The sequence below is a fragment of the Gavia stellata genome, chromosome 16 (genome assembly GCF_030936135.1).
Source record: "Gavia stellata isolate bGavSte3 chromosome 16, bGavSte3.hap2, whole genome shotgun sequence".
NCBI classification, from domain to species: domain Eukaryota; kingdom Metazoa; phylum Chordata; class Aves; order Gaviiformes; family Gaviidae; genus Gavia; species Gavia stellata.
The window spans coordinates 4,638,000-4,658,915 of record NC_082609.1 but is presented as its reverse complement, the minus strand read 5'-3'; the positions used below and the strand labels follow the sequence as shown (position 1 = coordinate 4,658,915).

Below are 20,916 nucleotides of genomic sequence, written 5' to 3'. Positions count from 1 at the left end.
GGTATAGTCTAGAGTGCCAAAGAGGAAGACATTTTTCAGAAAGACGAAATAAAATTATTGGTGAGGAAAGCAGATGGAAAATTACACTATCACTATTGTAATATCAGTCCGATACAATACTGGTAAGCTTTGTGTTTAATTGGTAACACCAAATGCCCAAGGATTCAGCTAATACCAGCATTGGTTTTTAGGGAATAGTTAGGAGCCGGGTGGTTTATTATGAGCAAGATGACTGATTTCCAAAGACTGCTGCTCATTATTCATGTTGGGCAAGGATATCTACTGGAACTACAAATGAGCATAATTAGGACTACTGCTCTGAATAGAATAATACTAGATCAGCAGATGGGAGAATGGAGTCAGGTACGTTTACCCAAGGCACTGTAGGGAATTAATATCATATTAATGAATGTAAACAAAGTAACACATTCTGAGGATCTCAAGTCCAACGTTAAAGAGGATGCAGATGGGAAGCGATTTAGTTTATCCCTCATTGTGTTGTTAATTGTTGTTATTGTAGATAATTATAATGAACTCATCCTCATTGCATCTAGGCAGACTATCCACTGGATTGTGGATAAACAGGAATGGTATACAAACAATTTTATATTGCCACAAAATAGTGCTAGGTACTTCAGTGTCTATGGTTTTTTGGCATTTACATGATCAAAAGTGGCAATTTCCTGGAATATAATTTGTTGCAGGGAACTTTACACCAGTGCAGCATGGAAATTGCTCACTGTCAAGCGTGTCATTTCATTGTCACTGTCCAAGCCCCAGGATCTGGACTCATTTCAGAACAGAGAAATGTAATTACACACTTTTTATATTCATATTTCTGCTTAAGAAAGTGCTGCAACATCACTTCTAAGTCTGCTCTTCTTAGAGAGAGGATGATGTCCATATGGTCAAGAGTGCTCTGTGCCAGGACTCTGCAGCTGGGATCACATTTTTCTGAAGTGCTTGGTTGCTGCTTAGGTGCTGTGGGGACCAGAATTTCATCCACTCTGATGCTTGTGACTAGTTTTCCAAGGCGCCGTTGTTGCTTGACATAGGGAACTGTGGTAGTTGGCTGTTTGAGATCTGGAAGACACGTGGTTATTTTAGTTATCGATCTAAGTTGCATCATGGCTCTCAGTTAAGCCAGCATTCACCTGCAGGCTGGATTTAGGAGGAGTCTTTCTCCTGATATGCAGGTGCAGTTTGTAGCCAAAATTCCCATGAGAGATGGGACTCATAGCGTCTTTGAATATATAAATGCGTTCCTTAAGCAAGCTGAAAGTGCCAAATTTAGCTCAGCTTAGGGGTTAAATGTAGCTGTGTTAAGCAAATAATTGCTTTAAATTTAAATTCATTATTTTCTCCCTGTTTTTCCCATCTGGTTTTCAGGAAACGTAGGGGTTTCAAGCAGCTGAGTTGAAAAGAGCCATACAGTTGAAGGAGAGCAGCTAATGCATTTAGCACAAGGAAACCATCTATTCAGTCTCAAATTGTATAGGAAATGTGGATCTTCCCCAGTGGAGCTTGTAACAGACAGATCAGGAATGTAAAAGACATGAGAAAATGCCAGAGAGAAAAAGTATGGATGACATGTGAAATGAGGAGCTTGGCCCAGAGGTAGTTGTTCAGTCTGGAGAGGAGGGGAGACCTCATCGCTATCTACAATTACCTGAAAGGAGGTTGCAGAGAGGTGGGTGTTGGTCTCTTCTCCCAAGTGACAAGCGACAGGACAAGAGGAAATGGCCTCAAGTTGCGCCAGGGGAGGTTCAGGCTGGATATTAGGAAAAAACTCTTTACTAAGAGAGTGGTGAGACACTGGAATAAACTGCCCAGGGAGGTGATGGAGTCACCATCCCTGGAGGTGTTCAAGGAACGTGTGGACATGGCCTTGTGGGACATGGTTTAGTGGGCATGGTGGTGTTTGTTGGTTGGTGGTTGGACTTGATGGTCTTACAGGTCTTTTCCAACCTTAGTGATTCTGTGATCTGTCACATGAGAGCTGCAGATTTGCTGTCCATTGTCTTGTGTGTAAATGTGTGCTCCGTTGAAAGCAGAATAGGTGGTGAACGAAAGAAGTTAACCCCAACACTGCATTGCACTCCTGCCCCTGTGAAATGCATCTGGGGGTAAAAGAGGAATTCTTTCTGCATGACAATAAAAGTAAGGTTGAGATAAAGGTTCCTCCAACGCAAGGGTCATTTGTGTTTTTAAAAATACGAAAAGCCTTTTCTCAGTGTCATGTTCCCACACAAGGAGCAAGCAAATATTTGAAAACAATGGAGAGGGACTGGGAGTCTTGCACTGCATCATCGTGAGCTTGATTTTTGCCGCTGACATTAACAGATCCTAAACTCTTCTTCACCAAGAGAGTTAGCAGAGTATTATTTTGAAATGTGTAGTTTGTATTTAATAAAGGGAAGTTGTTGACAAGACACAGGGAGACAGACCCTCTCCTTTGCTGAATGTCTGTATTTATTTCCTGCATTTTTCACGCCAAAGCATTTATTTAATACCTCTGTATTGCCTGTCCTGTTTATGTGACATCCAGGTGCTCAATAGTTTATCTTCTGAAAACAGGTGTTTCAGCATAAACAGTCAAATGAGCTTGGGAAAATTTGCAAGAAGGTAAAAAACCACCTTTTAATTAGTTGAGGAATCAAAAGCCTTGTGGTTTACTTGTAACGTGGGTTTGAAAACCAACTGAGATGATATGAAAGAGAAGTACATCAAACATCAAATGCCGCCTTCTGCTGAAAAGCTGCTATGCCAACCTTGAGATATTAAATACTCTTATTTCAAAAATTTGTCAACCAACATAATTTCTGTTCTAAGTGTATTTAAATATCTTCAGAGACTAGGAATAGGGTGTTAGTTCTAGGCTGAATAGGATTGATGCTTCTGCACACGTGCATGCTACAGAGATGCTCAGTAATGGTACTTGTGAGGAAGAAGGTGACATTGTGGGAAAGGAGTGGAGGAGATGGAGGTGTTCTTATGGTAACTTCTTAGATGCATATTAGAAAAAAAGATTGTACTCTGTTCAGAGTGACAACTTTAAATAAGTCAAGTAATCCACTAATTTCAGTGTAGAGTGAGTTCACATGTACAGGAAACTTATTTTAAATTTCAAATAGAAAAAAAAACAATATAAGAAATAAAAGAAGTTGAGAGTGGACTGATTCGGAAATACCTTATGCTATGGAATCTAAAACTTTGGCTAGAGAGTCAGAAATTGTGTTCAGTCTCAGTCCTTAGCTTTCTCCTAGGATGATGTGAATGGATTCCTGGCTTTACTTCCCCAAATAAGCCACCCATTAATTTTAGTATAAAAAAAGAAAAAAAAATACATTTTAAAGAATTTTGTTAAAAAAAAAACCCAACCAAAGTTTCAAGGGGATATAAAAGTGAAGTATTTCGCATTTCCTGGTGTTTTTATTGATGGAAAGAGCTTGCAAAATTTATTCATTGGTTTTGGTCCCACAGAAGCTGTGTTTATCACAAAACCGAACAATTTCCCAAAAGCAATTAATGGGTAGAGTTGGTAGATACATACCAGTCAGAGCGCCAAAGAGTAGAAACAAAACACAGTGGTTCAGACTTATCCTTTCTGCTGCTTTTGACAGTTCCTGCTTTAAAACTCTTGGAATGCTATTGTCGAAGGTTACACGTAAGCCTGGACCGGTGAAGGATGCTGTGAAAGCATAGTAACAAATTTTAAGGGATTTTCTAACTCCACCACAGAAATCATCATTAACACCACCTTGGCTAGCTTCTGTAAGGATCTGATATATCTACCAGTCAATAGGTATAAGGTGAAATCCAGATTCAGCGGTTTGACTGATTTCATACTTGAATGGATATGCTGTCTCAGATCAGCCTCTGCGGTGCATATGAAGAGATGAATTGGAGCTAGAAAGCCTAACCTATTGAGGAGAAAAAAGAGGCACCAAAAAAAATTTCTTATGGTAAATCAGTCAATGCAACTGCAACTGAAATCCTTGTCATGATGCAAGGGATGCTATTTTCATGGCTCGTTGGAAGCCACACTATTTTTGGGCCTCAGACAAAGCATACTTTTGTTTTCTGGACTTCATTGGCCAAAAATAGTGTCAACACAGACAGCACTGTCTGTTTTGTCCTCGGGCTCTTTCATTGGACACATCTCTTGGTGTCTCCTGACACTGCCTCGCAGGATTTGAAATCACCCTTTGCCTGGAGGCACTGCCGCTCTGCTCCACCATGCTGCAGCCTGGCACTCTTCAGAGAGAAAACCGTTGCCGTGTTCATCTTGGCTCCCTTTGGAAAGGTCCAAATTGCTTGGAAAGCAACAGAGTCACACTTTTGAAATGTCAAACTCGTGTATTTTAACAGATTGCTTATTATATTATGCTAGCTGGAGGTGAAGAAGTCAAGATCATTGAAAAAACGACGCAGCAGCATCTGTCACTACCTCCAGACGTACTTAGCAACATGCACCTGAGTAGTGACATGTTTAAATGAGCACTTGGCTTTATTTTCAGAGATCTGCCCACTGAATATGACACAGTACTCCCAAAGCTCCAAAAAGTCACTGATGTGCTGCCACTTAAGAAGCAAGAGAACATAAACCAACTGGATGTTGTGCTTTCTGGAAAATTAACTACAGTTAACAACAGACTGTACACAGCCTTGGCATAGTCTATGCATGTAGACATTTAGTTTGGAAACAATAGAAATGCACTCAGCCGTATTCAAACGTGTCAGCAGGCATGTGCACAGTCAACAGTTCTTTGGAAGGGGTGTTCAGTGCACTTCAGATGATAACATGGTTACAGGAGCAGGATCAGTGCAGGGCCATTTCTTAGCATCGCTTCTCATCGCCTTCCCTCCCACAGGCCTTGTGCTTTTTTTCATTCCTAAGCATATGGCCAGTCACAGACAGTGTAAATACCCAGAAGGAAATCTGTCCAACAGCTTCTAAACTGGCTTGTGCATATTTCATGTGAAATCTAATTGGTAAATATTTATAAGCACTTTGAATATTTGATATGACGGTTTAATTAAAAATTTCATTTCAAACTTAGCATGCAATATTACTGGCTTTCTGCCCCCTTCCTTTCTCTCACCTTCATTTTCTCTCTACAAGCGTTTTTATTTGGGGGACTTTTCTGTTAATTTTTACAGAATTACTTCTCTGTTTTATTTCTTTTCTGCTGCTTCTCCTCAAAATGATAATCTAAGCAATGCAGTATTTCTCTCCATGATATATGTGTATGTGTGATGTAGATTAAATACAAAGGGCCAGGATCTTCAAGGAAACATAAGGAGAAGCTCTGTGCAGCGTGCCTACAGCTTGCATTTGCACAGCAAATTTAATGCTACCCAGAAATGTCAGATTTACTGCCGAGTACACAGCTCCTGCATTGCTCACAGGCAGGAGGTTGGATTCAGCAGATTTGTGCCATGAAGTTAATCTGTGAACGCACTGAGAGTACGCAGAGGCTTTCTGGTGCTGTGATAGCCCCAGTCACAGATGCTGGATGTTCATGTCCATCAGTTCCAGAAGTCTTGGATTTGTGTGGAAACCCTCAAATTCCAGTGGAGCGGATTTAGAAGACAGACGATATACCACAGACAGAGTCCTTGAGAAATGGTGGCTTTAATATATAGCCTTCATCCTGTGTCTGCTCCCCTTTTCCTCCTTTTATTTAGCAAAAAAAAAGTATGTGTGTTGATAAGCAACATTAGGTTGCAGGGTTTTTTTCTGGAAAAAGGTCTGTAGATTAAATCATTCCGAGTCAGATATGTGGTTATATATTCAAAGGGAAACTCACCTGTGATACTAGGTTTTCTGATCCTGAAGCTTCAGTATAGGCTAACAGAACAATTAGTTCTATACAGAATAGCAGTAAAAACTGTGAAACTTGGAATTATCTCTGCTTAGAATATCTATTGGTGGGTTGTGGTTCCTGTCCTGCTCTTTACAGATGTTATTTGGAAGCAATTATTAGAGTGAATTTAATTAAACGTCCTAAATGGTGACATAAGTAGTGATTTTCATGAATAGTGCACTTGTACAGGTTGTTCTGTATTTGTGTGTCATGCACCATCCTGGGGGTCTGTGGCCCCATTTCCAGTAATGGCTGTGCAGTGAATAATCGACAACTATTAGAACCAAAAAAAACCTGCAAGCTGATTGACAAACTCATCCCACTTTGAAACTCCTGAAGCCCAAAAGATTGCTTCAGTGTGCTGAAACACATACTTGCAAGTATTCTATTGGTATCAGCAGGACTTAAACATAAACCCAAGTGTGTTCCTGAATCTGGGACTGGGAAGGCAGAAGGCTCAGAAGCAATTTTGAGGGAGCTGGTGGATGTTTGTAACTGCATATAAAGTTGTTTCACAGAATCATTAAGGTTGGAAAAGACCTGTAAGATCATCAAGTCCAACCACCACCCTAACCCCACCATGCCCACTAAACCATGTCCCGCAGTGCCACGGCCACACGTTCGTTGAACCCCTCCAGGGATGGTGACTCCACCACCTCCCTGGGCAGCCTCTGCCAGTGCTTCACCACTATCTCAGTGAAGACTTTTTTCCTAATATCCAGCCTGAACCTCCCCTGGTGCAACTTGAGGCCATTTCCTCTTGTCCTGTCGCTTGTCACTTGGGAGAAGAGACCAACACCCACCTCCCCACAACCCCCTTTCAGGCAGTTGTAGAGAGCGATGAGGTCTCCCCTCACCTCCTCTTCTCCAGACGGAACAACCCCAGCTCCCTCAGCCGCTCCTCATCAGACTTGTGCTCCAGACCCCTCACCAGCTCCGTCGCCCTTCTCTGGACACGCTCCAGCACCTCAGTGTCCTTCTTGCAGTGAGGGGCCCAAAACTGAACACAGTATTCGAGGTGCGGCCTCACCAGCGCCGAGTACAGGGGCATGATCAGCTCCCTATTCCTGCTGGCCACACTGTTTCTGATACAGGCCAGGAGGCTCTTTTTTTTTGATCCTCTTAGTTTCTGTACCATTGGCCCCACTTCAGTTTCTGGTGAAAGCTCATTTGGACTGGGGGGTTCAGCAAGTCTCAGACCTGCTCGCTATGTGTGGCAGCATCGAGGCCAGGCTTCATGTGCTGTCCAAAATGTACCTGCAATGCTGGCATTTCAGAGGCAGGCTCCCGTGGATGACAAAGTTCCTTTTCAATCCTTGGCTGATTGCTTTTGAAATAGGGGTTGGTTTATTTTTTTTTTTTTTTCATTAACTACCCAAGGTAGGTTGCTGGTCTTACTTTTTCTCATTTCACTTAACTTTTTACTCAGACTGTATTCCTCTGACCTGAAACAGCTCTTTTCTGAAGAAATCTGGGTGGTTTGAACAGATGTGGAGGCATGACAGAGTTCATTTAGAACATAATCAACAGATAATAATAGGGTACTCAGAGAAATTGCAGTGAATGACAAGTACCATCAGCCTTTTCAAAACAGCAAAATTAGACATTTTTAACTCCACATGTACAACAGTGTTAGAAGAAGCAGGAAATGACTAATTTGGAATCCTTGTATTATGTTCTAGTTTTTAAAAAATTATGTTGTAATGTTCTCAAGCATTATCTGATCCTTCTCTGCTCGCTGTCTCTATAGGAAATAAAATATTGTTCCATGTGTTGTTTGAAGCAGACTGGTTCTTTTGGGTACTTAGTTGTATCCTTCATCTTCCTGAGGCTTGACAGCACTCAGCTTGTCAGGATGAGGACCCAGCATCCCTCATGTATGATCTGTGGTTTTCATTACTGTAGAGATCCATCTGTTTTACGAAACTCATACTCCTCAGACTTCTATAATGTGGTAGCTAATCGGAGTGCTCAGGAAGGTTTGGGTTATTGTCATCGCCTGTGTCTGGTTTTGCAACGCTGCTGAGAGGACCGAGATGGATTTCATGTCTCCAGCCATGAGTTTCTTGCTGGAGTGGGAGGGAGAACCCCCACTTGCAGCCCACTGCCTGGCCAGGCTTGCAACCAGGATGGTTCCCCCCAGAAACATATTTAGACCAGGAAGGCCATGCAATGCCTGGTTCGGGGTCGAACCTGGCTGGCAGAGGCAATGGTGAAGTGGGGACTGACCCTTTGCACCTCAAGACACAGTGGCCATCTGCCCTTCTGTCTCCTGGCAGAGTCACCAGGAGTCCTCAGGGCTCTGATCTCCAAAAACCTTGGTGTAACAGAAAATAACAACTGGAAATGTGTTCTGGTTCTCCTTCACCTCTTTCTCCCAACTCTTCCAGCTCTCACTAACCCTTGCCCTAGGGCTGCAGCCTTCTGACCTACGTAAAAGCGAGCCCCGCCACTGTCACAGCACTCCTTTGTGCAGGGTATGCAAGATCTCACACGCTTCCAAATGTGTGAAATACAGGCAATTTATACAGCACTGGCACATACACCAATACAGCTTGCGTGCCGCTTGTCAATCTTCTTGGCTTCCTTGAGTTTTTTACCGTGCGTCATGACTTGCAATTCAGTATCTTAGATGCAGGTAGGTCATTTCTGCATGCGTCGTCAAAACTACACTATGCAAGCTGGGGTCAGGAGAAGCTTGGCTGTCAGTCTCCTGCCAGTCTCAGTTTTTAGTAAAAATACCTTCAATAATCTGTGCTTGCAAAGGGAAAGACACTGACATTAGGAGAGTCACTGAGTGGCTGTGTTCTCACCATCAGACTGAAACGGATTTTCTATGCTGACTGTGAGCATTAAGGAAACCAGAACAAAGATGACAAATAATGCTTTTGTAAAAGGGATTGTCAGAAGACACAGCAGGTTCAGGGATCATTGAGGCTTGTATTAACAGATAAGCAATGTCTCCTGAGAGCAGTAAGCTGCTCTCCTGCCGGGCTGCAGATTGGCTGGGAGTCACATTTTATTTTATTTTATTTTATTTTATTTTATTTTATTTTATTTTATTTTATTTTATTCTTTATACAGCCTGGGTCTTGGGTAGATTATGTTGCTGGTTGTGTCTACTTAAAAATTGGCATAAATCATTTTGAACAGAAAAATCATTCATGGTGTCTGCAAATGTACAGAACCAGTAAAAACATTAGGCTTGGAGATAAGAATAAAGTTGGGTCTTGATGGAGTTTGCCAGCTGGGAGCCTGCCATTTACAGTTGCTTTAGAAGCATTTTCCTAGTTGCTAACTAAACTGCTTTGCTTAAAGAAAGCAGAAGAGGAAAAATAATCTGAGCTAATACATACTGGCTGTTCAGATGATGTGGAAAGGGGGATGAGAATTACCTAAAATGTGCTGGCTAAGAGATAAGCTGGTGAACTTTGCAAACAGTACATAGAGAATGGTATTAAAGCTTAGCACAGTTCTCACCCTAGGTTTTATTAAACCTGCTGGGCTAATTATGTGTCTCCATTACCTGTGGCAGTTAGGCGTTTCATTCCCAGCCTCCATCTATTTTCAGATCTATCTATATTTGCTGTCCTTCACAATTCCTGCAGTTACTTCCAGGCCGATATTTTTGTTTGGGTGTCTATTCTCTCAGTGAACAGACAAGCTTTCTATATATTGAAATTCATCTCAGTATGGTGAAATTTAAAGCACGGAATTGATTAGAGAGGAGAGCTTTGAATCCAGAAAGTACTATCTATCTTTCAATTACATTTCAGACCTTACTTCACCCCATATTTGATAACATTCACTCTACAAACCCTATCTCCATAAAATACTTAGGTGCTAGATTTAGATGCAAATGTACAATCATTTTCTGCCTGAACCTTGAGGACATCTGAAATCTTAGTGCACTAAATTGGCACGTTTATAGAAGTCTCGGTGCCCCAGTTTCTGCAATGGGGCATGCAGCTGTTCTACCAGAGATAAACACCTGCATGTTGTTATATTATGTCTCCTCTTAATGAAGATTTGAAGTTCTTGCCGATCTCCATTTATGAAAACCCCAATTAGAACATGCGGTCTGATTACAGCACTCAAGGAGGAAAAGGGAAACCCAGATTTCAACCTTTTTGATAGATAAGAGGATGTAAACATCCAAATGCCATCTTGCAGAAGGTCTCACCACTAAAATACAGGCTATTCCCCAGCTCTCCTCCTCAGCTCCTTCTCCTAAACACCCATCAGAAATGGCATCTCCCCATTTCTGCGAGAATGCTCCAATCCCAGCCACGAAGGGCTTTCTGTGACTATTGAATTTTTCTGTGCCAAGTGAAACAGCTCTTCACAGCCCTCAGCATCCAGGACAGCGTAGTAAGCAAAGTTGGGACACACAACCTCAAATCTATGACACAGTCATCAAATCAACTTATTTAAAAAATATTCATTATCAAAAGCATCTCAGTTCTGAAGGGGAAAAACTGTCCAAAGAAGTTTAGCCACCTCTAATAACACCATATTTTAGACAGTGCTCTTCTACCTAACTAATGAATGTTTGCATAGTGCTTTAAGGTCTTTGCCTAACAAGAAAGGCTAATATGTTGCTATGTGTAAATGTTAGAATTAATAATTTAGAAAATATAGGAGTACAAAGCCAGGTTACTCTTATCGTTTCATCAAAGGCAGGTTTAAATATCTTCTTTTTTTGGCTGCTTGCTTAATTAGATAAGCTGCTGAATTTAATTAACTCATCAAACCTAATTTAAAAAGATCTCTCAAGTCAGCAAGAGTTTGTCTTATGCTTATTATTTCTATTTGTTGCATCGAGTCTTTAATATCACCGTTTTGTTAGGATATTAATGGTAGCCTTAATTGTGTTCCAATTTACTGCATTTACTTGGATGGTGGCATTTTCCTCATTTTTTTAGTGTCAGCCTGTGAAAATCAATCACAATTTAATTTAAGGCAGCGAAATTGCTCTTCTAGCCCTCTATCAAGTCAGCTACATGCTATCTCTTTTCCCATAAGTGTAATTTCGGTTTGCAAGGTGAAATTATTTCATAGGAAATCGTGTTGAGTTTCTGAAGTCCCATTTACTGGAGAAGTGTTATGACAAAAATTATCCTCTGGATGCTCTTTTGGGACTGTTTAACCAAATTGTTAGGTAATAAATTTGAAAATGGTATTACAACTATATAATTCATTTGAACACATCTGTGTGTGATGCTACAGCTTGTCATACCAGACTGAAACTCCTTCAAAGTCGCTCTCTACAATTTCCTGAAAGGGGGTTGCAGAGAAGTGGGTGCTGGTCTCTTCTCCCAAGTGACTAGTGACAGGACAAGAGGAAATGGCTTCAAGTTGTGCCAGGGGAGGTTCAGGCTGGATATTAGGAAAAAATTCTTCACCGAGAGAGTGGTGAAGTACTGGCAGAGGCTGCCCAGGGAGGTGGTGGAGTCACCATCCCTGGAGGGGTTCAAGGAACGTGTGGCCGTGGCACTGCGGGACATGGTTTAGTGGTCATGGTGGGGTTGGGGTGGTGGTTGGACTTGATGATCTTACAGGTCTTTTGCAACCTTAGTGATTCTGTGATTCTGTAAAGGAAGCATTGCTAGTGAAGAATCTAAATTTCAAAATTTGCTGTAAATTCTAACCCGTTAGCAGGACCTTTGTTTGACCATCTTCACATTCCTAGAAGATATGCCACATAGAGAGAAGTCAAGCGACTGCTTAAAATCAGAATTTCCCTATAAATTATTTACTTGTTCTGTAAAGCATGTTGTAATGTAAACTATGTTGCTGATGAAACATTGCTAATTAATTCTGGAGTAGTTAAAGTATATTTGTGAAAAGCTAGCTATGTCCCCGGTGAAATCAAGTGCTTTCTTACTACTCCAGCCAGTAGTTTTGCAGAAGTAACCTTGCTCACAATTACTGTCTCTTGCTTTTTTTGTTTGTTTGAGGTGTGCTTTCAACCACACAATTAAATAACTCATGTTTCTCTGTTTTCCCTTAGAATGACTATAGGAAGCTATCTATGCAATGCAAGGACTTTGTCGTGGGAGTGCTGGACCTGTGCAGAGACACTGAAGAAGTAGAGGCGATCCTCAACGGAGATGTGAACATACATCTGTGCCCTGAGCACTACCGGCCAAGTCTGAGCAGGATTAAACTTGCTATTAAATACGAGGTCAAAAAGGTAAGCTATTTCTTTGGGTGCCAGGTGGATACATCTTTACATCTAAATTATGCTTCCTTAATGTCACCTGGAAAATAATAGATGAAAGATAGATTTCAGTGGGACCAGGAATTGTAGCATTTTATGACATGATTTGCATTTTCTCACATACTTTAGTGTGGAGGAGGATATTTGCAAGGGACGCATTACAGCAGGTATGGCATTTATTTTCAAGACATGAATGTATAGATGGCACAAGGGACTGCCCATAGTGCACAGTGCTTCTTATGCAGGTCATGACTATGAATCTGTGAAGACTTCAGCAGGGACCGAAAGTTGTTACTATACCAAACTGAGAGTCTTCCTTCCTTCACTGTGATTTACGTGAAGGTAAAGGATAAACCTAGCAGATGCTATGGCATCTTTGGCCACAGATTATAAAAGCAGAGAATTTAATCCAGTTCCTCACCATTCCCCAGGCATCTGTCTTTCCTTCGAACTAGATCTTCTGCTTCGGCTGAGGAAATAGCTGGACTCTGCAGCCTGACTGAAGTCAGCAGAGCAACTCTCCAGTCTCACCTGTCTGCTCTCAAACGCTCCCTGACCACTCAGCTCTGATTCACACCTCGTTTTAGTCTCCAAAGCCACTTGTAACTATCAAAAATGTTACCTTTTCTGTAATGATACAGAAAGAACATATACAAAAAGTAGCAATTTTTTCATAGTCAAGACCCTTTTTACTGCAATGTGATGGAAAGTGGAATTTAAATTTTAAAAAAAGAAGGAGTTTTGCAATTTTTATTCAGAATTAGATCAAAACCTCAAAAATCAATTTCCCATTAACTTGGAATTTTGAAAGTATGTGAAAGTAGATAAACGTTGATAAAAAGTGAAAGACTCCCAGCTTCCACTCTCCTAAAGCTCCAGATCCATATTCTAAGAGTTCAGATTTCCACCAAATCTATGAAACAGAAGGCAAATGTGTATTTTAAGGAAAAACATGAAGACTGAATGACTTTTATAAGTATTTTAAACAAACATTCAGCTTTACGGAAGTATGTTCTGTGAATGGAAAATTTGATTCTGGCAGATCCTAGGCCTGGGTGGTCCCAATTAATTGCTCCTACAATATGCATTGATGGAAACTGGGCTCCTGCTACAGGACTTGGAGAGTGTTCCAAATTTTCAAGCTAACATCTGCTCCCTCTTTCCCCTCCCAAACTCACCACCTGCTTCAGTTTGCCTCTTGACTGTGTTGCTGTGCTGGCCAGAGAAGGTCTTTTCCTGTTATGAGAGCCATTAATTAAAGTGAATCTTAAAACTCTCATTTGAAATGAATTGCTTTCATGCAGGAGCACATGGTATGGAGCCAAATATTTCCTCCTAGGATGTTGTGTCTCTGCATCGTTCCATCACCAAAACTGAGCATAACATCTCAGTTCACTCTTAGTTAGATGCCTTTCAACGCACTGGGTCAAGTTTAGTTATTGAAGCTGTTGCTCTGGTAACAGGAGGCCAAACTTCCCCTGGTACTCTTTCAGAAAATGAACTCATCTGAAAGACACTGGTAGCACCTCATCAAGGAATAGTCCCCAGTGACCTATGGTCTGAGAATTATCATGAAGTTGGTCAGAACCTCAAGCCTCTTCAATCTATGAAGTCTTCTGCGCCATTTTGCTTATTTATTCTTTTAAATATCTGTGACATCCTTTAGATACCAAGACCAGTAGCCGGAGCTAAATTGCTGTTAGCTATTGTGCTGCTTTGAGCACATTCATCCTAGCTTATTTGGTTTCAGAGGATCATTTCCTCCATTTCTTACATTTTATATATGTGCATTATTTCATCATGCATGAGCATTGACTGAAAGCATCTGTGGTAGGTCATATACAGTTGAGCTTTTTATGTGTAAATATCTTCCTGTGCCCAGGAAAGCTGAGCATCCTTTCTGGATCACAGCAACCTGTTGCTTACTGACAATAATTATTAAACTAATTACAGAACATAAACATGAGCATTTGTCAACCTCATGTTGACTCTCAGGTTAGCACTTAGAATATTCTTTTCAGCAGGCTGTATATGTCTATGTGTAAGATGAGCATTTAACTGCTCACTCGAAAGTAAGATAGTTTCATTTGTGGGAAGCAGAGACACATTCAGATAAATTGCTTTGGTTATTGGCAGTGACTTATGATAATAGACTGGTATTTATCACACTTGCTGAACAAAGAGATTGTGTTATGGTAACACAGTAATGATTTCCTTAAGAGGCAATAGATTTCAGGTACAAGTTTTTTATCCAGCTGAGAGGTATTTAGGCTTACGTGTACAAATGCTGTGCTTTGAAATCTATTTTCATTTTAAGAAAAATCCTATAATAGAGAGAGGTGCGATGGAGGGTGAGTTATTGTACATATTTAATAAATCAATTCTTGGGCAGATTCTGTAAATTTCAAGTCACTTTTTCAAAGCCAATGCAATGACTCATAGGCGTAAGCGAGATCGCATGTGGACCTTCAAGTGTGAAAGGCAGACAGAGGTAGACGGACCAAGTGACTTCCCACCCACAGCGCCCAAACCCCCAAGCCCCATCACTTGGTCTGACAGTGCTGCCCGCCCAGGCCAAGTCCGGGTGCTGAGACGTGGGTGACTGTAACTCACCCAGAAACAGTCCCAAGGACATGGAGACCTTTCCAGTTTTTTAACTACACTCTAGAACTGGAATGGCACAGAAATAGTTGTGTTTGCCATTTTTTTGTCCTGGAAGTTTAGTTAGCAGGGTAGGACTAATGAAGGGACTACAGCTGTGCCTGCCACCCCTGCTATAAAAAATCTCCCCACCTTTATCATTAGCATCAATATTCAGATGGTCAATTTTGTATTATCCATCTTGGCAAGTTCTAGACGAGCCAAAGAAATAAAGGTGTGCTTACTTGAATGAGTATAGAGCTCCTGAAGTATTTTATATTCGTTCTTTCCCATGAACAGCAAGAAGAATCCTAGACAAGACAACTTTAGGGACTTCATAATGGTCTGAGAAAATAAAATAAAAGAGGTGTTAGTTGTTACGTTTTTTTTTAAATTAAGTTAGTATCCAGACTAAATATTTGCATCTGCATCTGAAATTCTAAGAAATATTTGATTTTTTTAAAAAAATCTATTTCTACCATTAGCTTCTTAATTCATGTTTCAGTATTAGTAGTCTAAGTGCCTACAGTAGGCTTTCTTTAATGAAAATGTGCAGAGAACAATTTATATTGAAAATTATTATTTAATATCCATTTACAGCTGCTGATACAGTCTGCATTTTATCACACTTTTATTTCCAGAGTCTGGGAAAGATGTCAAAGGCTCCCATCCTCAGGCAGGATAGCAATTGCATCTGTAGAGTTTCATCAGGCCTTTGCATAACTTTTAAAATCTTTCTTGTTCTTTTAAATTTCTTGTTACTTCATCATCCTCACACAGTGCAGTCACCGCAGCCACCATGTCTAAGAATGGTATTTTTCTTTAACTGGAGCAGCTGGTCTACCAGCTTCTCCCATCCCCTGCCCAACTCACAGCCCTCATGGAGTTGTCCTCCATCTCAAAGGCCAGGAGGAGGCAGAGATCGCAGATTTTCGAAACTGAGAACCATCCCATTGCATTGTATGGATTTAAATGGACTCTGCCATCTTTTGTCTTTTTCTTCCTATGTGCCCGTCTGAAAATTTTAGGGATGTAGTTGATGCTACATATACAGTTTACATTGTAGGTCCTAATTTTGGTTCCAATATAGTATCTTCTTAATCTTGAATTCAGCAATTGTGTTCCCCAATAAGTCACACTTGCTCGGAGGTAGAGGCTGCACCTCCCCTGCGTGTAGTGCACGTCATGCCTGCCCAGCCGGGAGCTCAGCCATCAACCTTGTGCTAGCTTTTAGCCCAAAACAATGTGCTTCTTGTGCCTCTGTTTTTGAAGGGCAAATTCTTGCTTGAAAATCCCCAAGTCCAGGGGCAACCTGGCCTTGAGCTGAATGGGAGGTTTGTTCGCTGACCTGTTCATCAACCACACTCTGTCGGTGCAGGAAAACCTTGTTTGCACATGAGGGCTAAAAAGGGGACAGAAGCCTTCTTACCTCCTCTATGCTGTAAACTTGCAGCTGGTACCTACAACAGGTTTTTGTCCAGGCCCTAAATGATCTTTCTCTGCACTTCTTCCTTTGTGCTTCCCAGTAGAATTCCCTGTTACGTCACCCCTTTGCCACTCCAAAAAAGCAGTTCAACTGAAAGGACACTGTTTTATTGATCATTATCTTTTTTTCCTAATTCACAAAATTTGAGATAAATCTTGGAAAGTCATTCAAGAAAGCATCCCAAGTTCCAGACTTCACTTGTCTGTCTCTTTTTTTTCCTTCTTTTCTGCAAAGCATGCTACTAGCACATATGAGATGCTGGCAAGAAAACAAGTTTAAGACTCTCATATAATTGAAGGACTTTATATAGAAGGTCATTGAAGAATTAAGAAACTCTGCTTGTACATGTTTTGCAGCAAGGAGAGAGCTAAAATTACAGTAGTTTACAAAGTGGTCTTTAAAAATGCTCTATTACTCTAATTTTCTACCCTTCCTGAAAGAACTAAATAATGTCTCTATACTCCAAGATTCTTGGAAAACTGCACTCAAATGTCCTCCATTCAAGTTTTCCAGAGCAATTTCTTCCTTCAAATTAGCTGTCTTACTGATTTATGATTCCTCGAAAATTATTACAATGGGAACAGTTTGTCAAGAGCAAAACAAAAAATTTGCAAACATTTGAGCATTTACTGAGTCCTGGATGCTTTCCAAGAAATGGACTTTTAGCCCGTGTTATAGGGTCGTTGCAAATTTACTATTGTCTCCCCTGGTGTAATTTAGCTATGCTTCACGCTTGTATACACCCGTCAAGAACTGATTTCTTTCTCCTACGGCTGTGCAGGGCCTCAGGCAAAGTGAGGGGAAAGGTTGGGTGCAGGAAGAGCAACAGAGCACCCTGCTGATGCAGTAGCAAGGCTGTTCAGGTGGTTTCTTCAGATATTGTAGGAGAGGGCTGGGGAACCATCACAGTGTGAGAGCAAAGACCGTGGCGGAGTCCAGCAGCTACTCATGGAAATGGCAAAATTAAAAGCAGCATTAAGGTGAAATAGAAATTATTTAGATTGGGTGTTTCTGGTGGATTATAGCCAAAAGTGGCTCGAGTTGTTAAATTGGAGTTCTGGTCCCACGGAAAGAAAACAAAACTGATCTTGAGCTTCTTGAGCCAAGGATACTCTCAGCTGTTCTTCATGCAGGCTTACAACATTTAATGAAGAATTTACTTCATGTTCTTGACTGGAAATTGCACAATAATGTTTTTTCTTTCCATGAAACAAAGATTTTGTTTCCAGTCAGATACTGGAAATATAAAGGTGGCACAGGTTCTCCCTGTGCGTGAACTCATTTCTAATTAAGCCAGGGTGTGATTTCTACCAGTGAGAGGCATAGGTACAGAGGCTGGGACAGCTCTGCTTTGGATTCATCCCTTGTACAGCCAATAGTGAGGAAATGCAGCTGCTGATGTACAACAACAAAGCCATATTACTCGTGTATATCAGCTTTACAAAGCACTTCATATTCTCTGTTCTCATTTTTGTCTGTACTGCTATGCTCCTTTCTTGTCATCCTTTAATGTTGGCAGAGGGCTTATATGTCAACATTTAGCTTTAGGTCTAAAGCTGTGCTTCTCTGTAGGAGGTGACATTAGTTCTCTTTCTTCCCCAATGTCAGAATTATCATCGCTGTATTCTTTTAATTGCAAATGCTGACTGGCCACCTCTATTTTCTCAGTTAGCAGCTCAGTTCATAACCATTGCAAAGCCAGAGCACCTTTCTCTTTCACGAGTTTTAATTTAATTAACAGTAAGGCACAGAAATTGGGTTTGAAAAAAAAAATTAATAAGAATTAAACAGAACACCAGATGGCTGTGTAAATCCTATTTAATAGAGAGCTGGAACAGGAACTTTTCTCATAACTGTATTATTAATAATTAACATATGGAGGATGCTCTGAACAGAATACTCATGGCTGCATTAGATTATAATTTTTCACTGCATTGGTCACGCGACTCAGTTACTCAAGGGCATGAGAAGTCCCAGCTCTCGTCAACTGCTGCAACAACCTGTGCTCCCTATTCATTTGCTCAGAGGATGCGGTTTTACCCTGCACAATATCTTGTGCACGAACTGCCTTCCAGGGTACTTCTCACCATTGAATGAGGGCCCACCTGCAGCATTTCCACGCCACCCAGGAGCTAGAGAAGGTTAGTCCCTGAATGGGCAAAAGAACCAGCCCTGCTCCTGCTGAGGAGCCAGCTCTGCCCCTCAGAAAGTGCAGTAACAGCCACTGCCCCGAACACAGGCTGGGGCAGAGATTAGCTAGTGCATCCTTAGGAAGGTTGACTGGAAAAGCTTGGTGTTTGCAAGGGAAGCACAAGAAAATGTGCTGGAGAACAGAGGGCAGGAGGAGCCCAGGGGCGTTGAGAAGTTCTGAAACACCTCCCTTTGGAGAGCAAGGACTATATCTGTGCTGCGTGCCATGGTGGGGTAGCTATGGCTCTGCGAGCTCGGTGTGCTCTCAGTTTGCAGTTATCCTGTAAATCCCTGCAATGCCATGCCCTGGGGTGGGACTGCTGCAGGGGACAGGTGGAGAGGGCACCCCGGGGCACACCGCCCCCCGCCTCGCACACAGCCTGTGCATTAGCCTTAACACAAATGGAAAACTCCATTTCGGTAACCCAAATGAAATGTTTCAGCTCCACAGCTTTCAGAGCTGGGTAGAAGAACAGCCGCAGAAAATCTCTCTTGCGGCTGTTTGTCCTTCTTTGGAACAAAATTAAGTTTAGGAATTTCCCACGGGACAGACATTGATCTTTCTGTACCCCAATGGCTTTAACGTGCACAGATACGGCTGGAAGGGGTTATGTTTTACCATCTAAATGTGAAGCCTCAAGGAGCAGAACTCCTCAAGAAGAAAGGCTTTCAGGAAGTTGGCTTTTTGATTTTGTTTCTGTAATCCCTGGATATTTTTTTTTCCACTCTTTAGCTTCAGGAATATTTAACTGAGGTCTTGTGGAGTCATCGATGGCTTGGACTGTGGTGGTGGGAAGACAAGTGTCTCTTGTCTCCATCAGTGGAGAATCAGTTGATACTGTACAAATGTAATTTAATTTCTCTTTGAACAGTGGAAACACTGTGGTCATTCTGGACTTTTAAGCTTATCCATGTAATTTATCTTTTTACATTTTTAATTGCATATTACAGACGTTTTATGAGATACTGGAAAGGGAAGGAGTTACTTCCCTTCCTCACAGAATGTGTTTCTATGTCTCTGAGTATTTCATTAGCAAGGTTCCTTCCTCCCACTAAAATCTGTAGTTCTGATGATTTCCTTTTGCCCAGATGTTTTAATTTCTTTTCTTTTCCAAGATGAATCTCATTTTGTTATTTCCTGCACATACATCCATCCTCTCAAGGCTTGAATGAATCATTTCTCCATCCTGAGTGGTGTTTGCAATATTCCCAATTTACTGTAATATGCAGTCTTAATTATTTTAATTTGCAAAATGCCACAAGGTCTTAGATGTCCATCAAGACATTGACAAGAGAGCACAGGAACACATCAAATCCATTGCATGGATGCCCATCACAGCTGAAAGGACTTAAAATTACCTTTATTAATAACAAAATTATCTTAGAAAAGAGCAATTAAAATGGTCTGCTACAAACCTGACCTTAGTTGCCCCCAATTTTGGCTTCAGCGATCTCCCCATAGGCAGTAGACCTGCAAATGTGCATTTTGGATGGGAAGTCAGATGGAGATGAGTACAACCCCTCAAAAAAAAAATAAGATTCAGTATTTCAATTTACTGAGGGAATTTTCCTAAGTGGTGTTCAAATTTGGGTCTCTGCATGGGTACTGACCAAGGGTGTGGCTCTCCTATGTGGCATTCTTGTCACACACCTGTAGGTGTCTACATTTGAGCACGTTTTTGGGACTCTATACCTCATGGTGAGGGAGTCTCATCCTATGAGTGAGTATTTCTCTCCATCAGCTCTGCTGGGAGTGAAGCCATCTACAATGGAGGCATCTGAGTTTGAGCACCAGCCCAGCCTTTCCTCACCACATAGCCAAGGGAAAATAGTTTAGTGACTCTCCTTGGGGGAGGAATAAGCTATAGCATTTTAAATGTCGTCTTCTGTGCCCACTGTCTTGTTTTTTTTTTTATAGATACCAAAGGCAGCTTGTTGTTTGGTAGCTTTTTATAGTGGCATGTTTTCAGATGAATAATTAAATAATAAGGATTTCCAAGTGGTTTTCATTCTGTACAGATATGAAAACCCTGGAATGTTAGAGGCTGGGACATCCAATTCATTTGCTTGTTTTCAGATAAATAATTCAGTGATAAGATTTATTCATACATGTAAAAAGAGGAGGAACCAGACATTAGCAACAAATCTCTTCAGAAACCACGCAGCCGACTAGAATACGAAACTGAAGTTTGCTTAAGAGCCAACCACCTTATTCACTACGCTATAGAAGAGTGCTTAGCACAAAAAAGAGCCTCTATCCTTGTCTCAGAGAAGTAAAATTATAAAGAAACTTTAGGTAGAACAAGGTTTAAACTGAACCAATTAAAGAATTTGTGTAAAGTCTACATTTTCTAGTTATACACCTCTAATATATCAGACTTGATTCTATATAACATGAATTTATAATGTAACAGGACAACAAAAATAATCTCCCCTCCATTCCTTCCGCTACTAAAATAATTATTAATTTTGTGTTTTCACTCAGCACTGGAGAGCGTTTCTGCCAA

At 41.1% G+C, this 20,916-nt stretch overlaps 1 protein-coding gene across 1 annotated transcript in view; it reads left to right on the top strand.

The window, feature by feature from the left end:
• The window catches only part of TRPC7 (transient receptor potential cation channel subfamily C member 7), a 72,782-nt gene that overhangs the window by 12,264 nt on the left and 39,602 nt on the right, over nucleotides 1-20,916 (top strand). Inside the window, exon 2 of the mRNA XM_059825305.1 lies at nucleotides 11,884-12,066. Within this exon, the coding sequence (XP_059681288.1) occupies nucleotides 11,884-12,066 (183 nt within the window). The remainder of the gene's footprint in view (nucleotides 1-11,883; nucleotides 12,067-20,916) is intronic.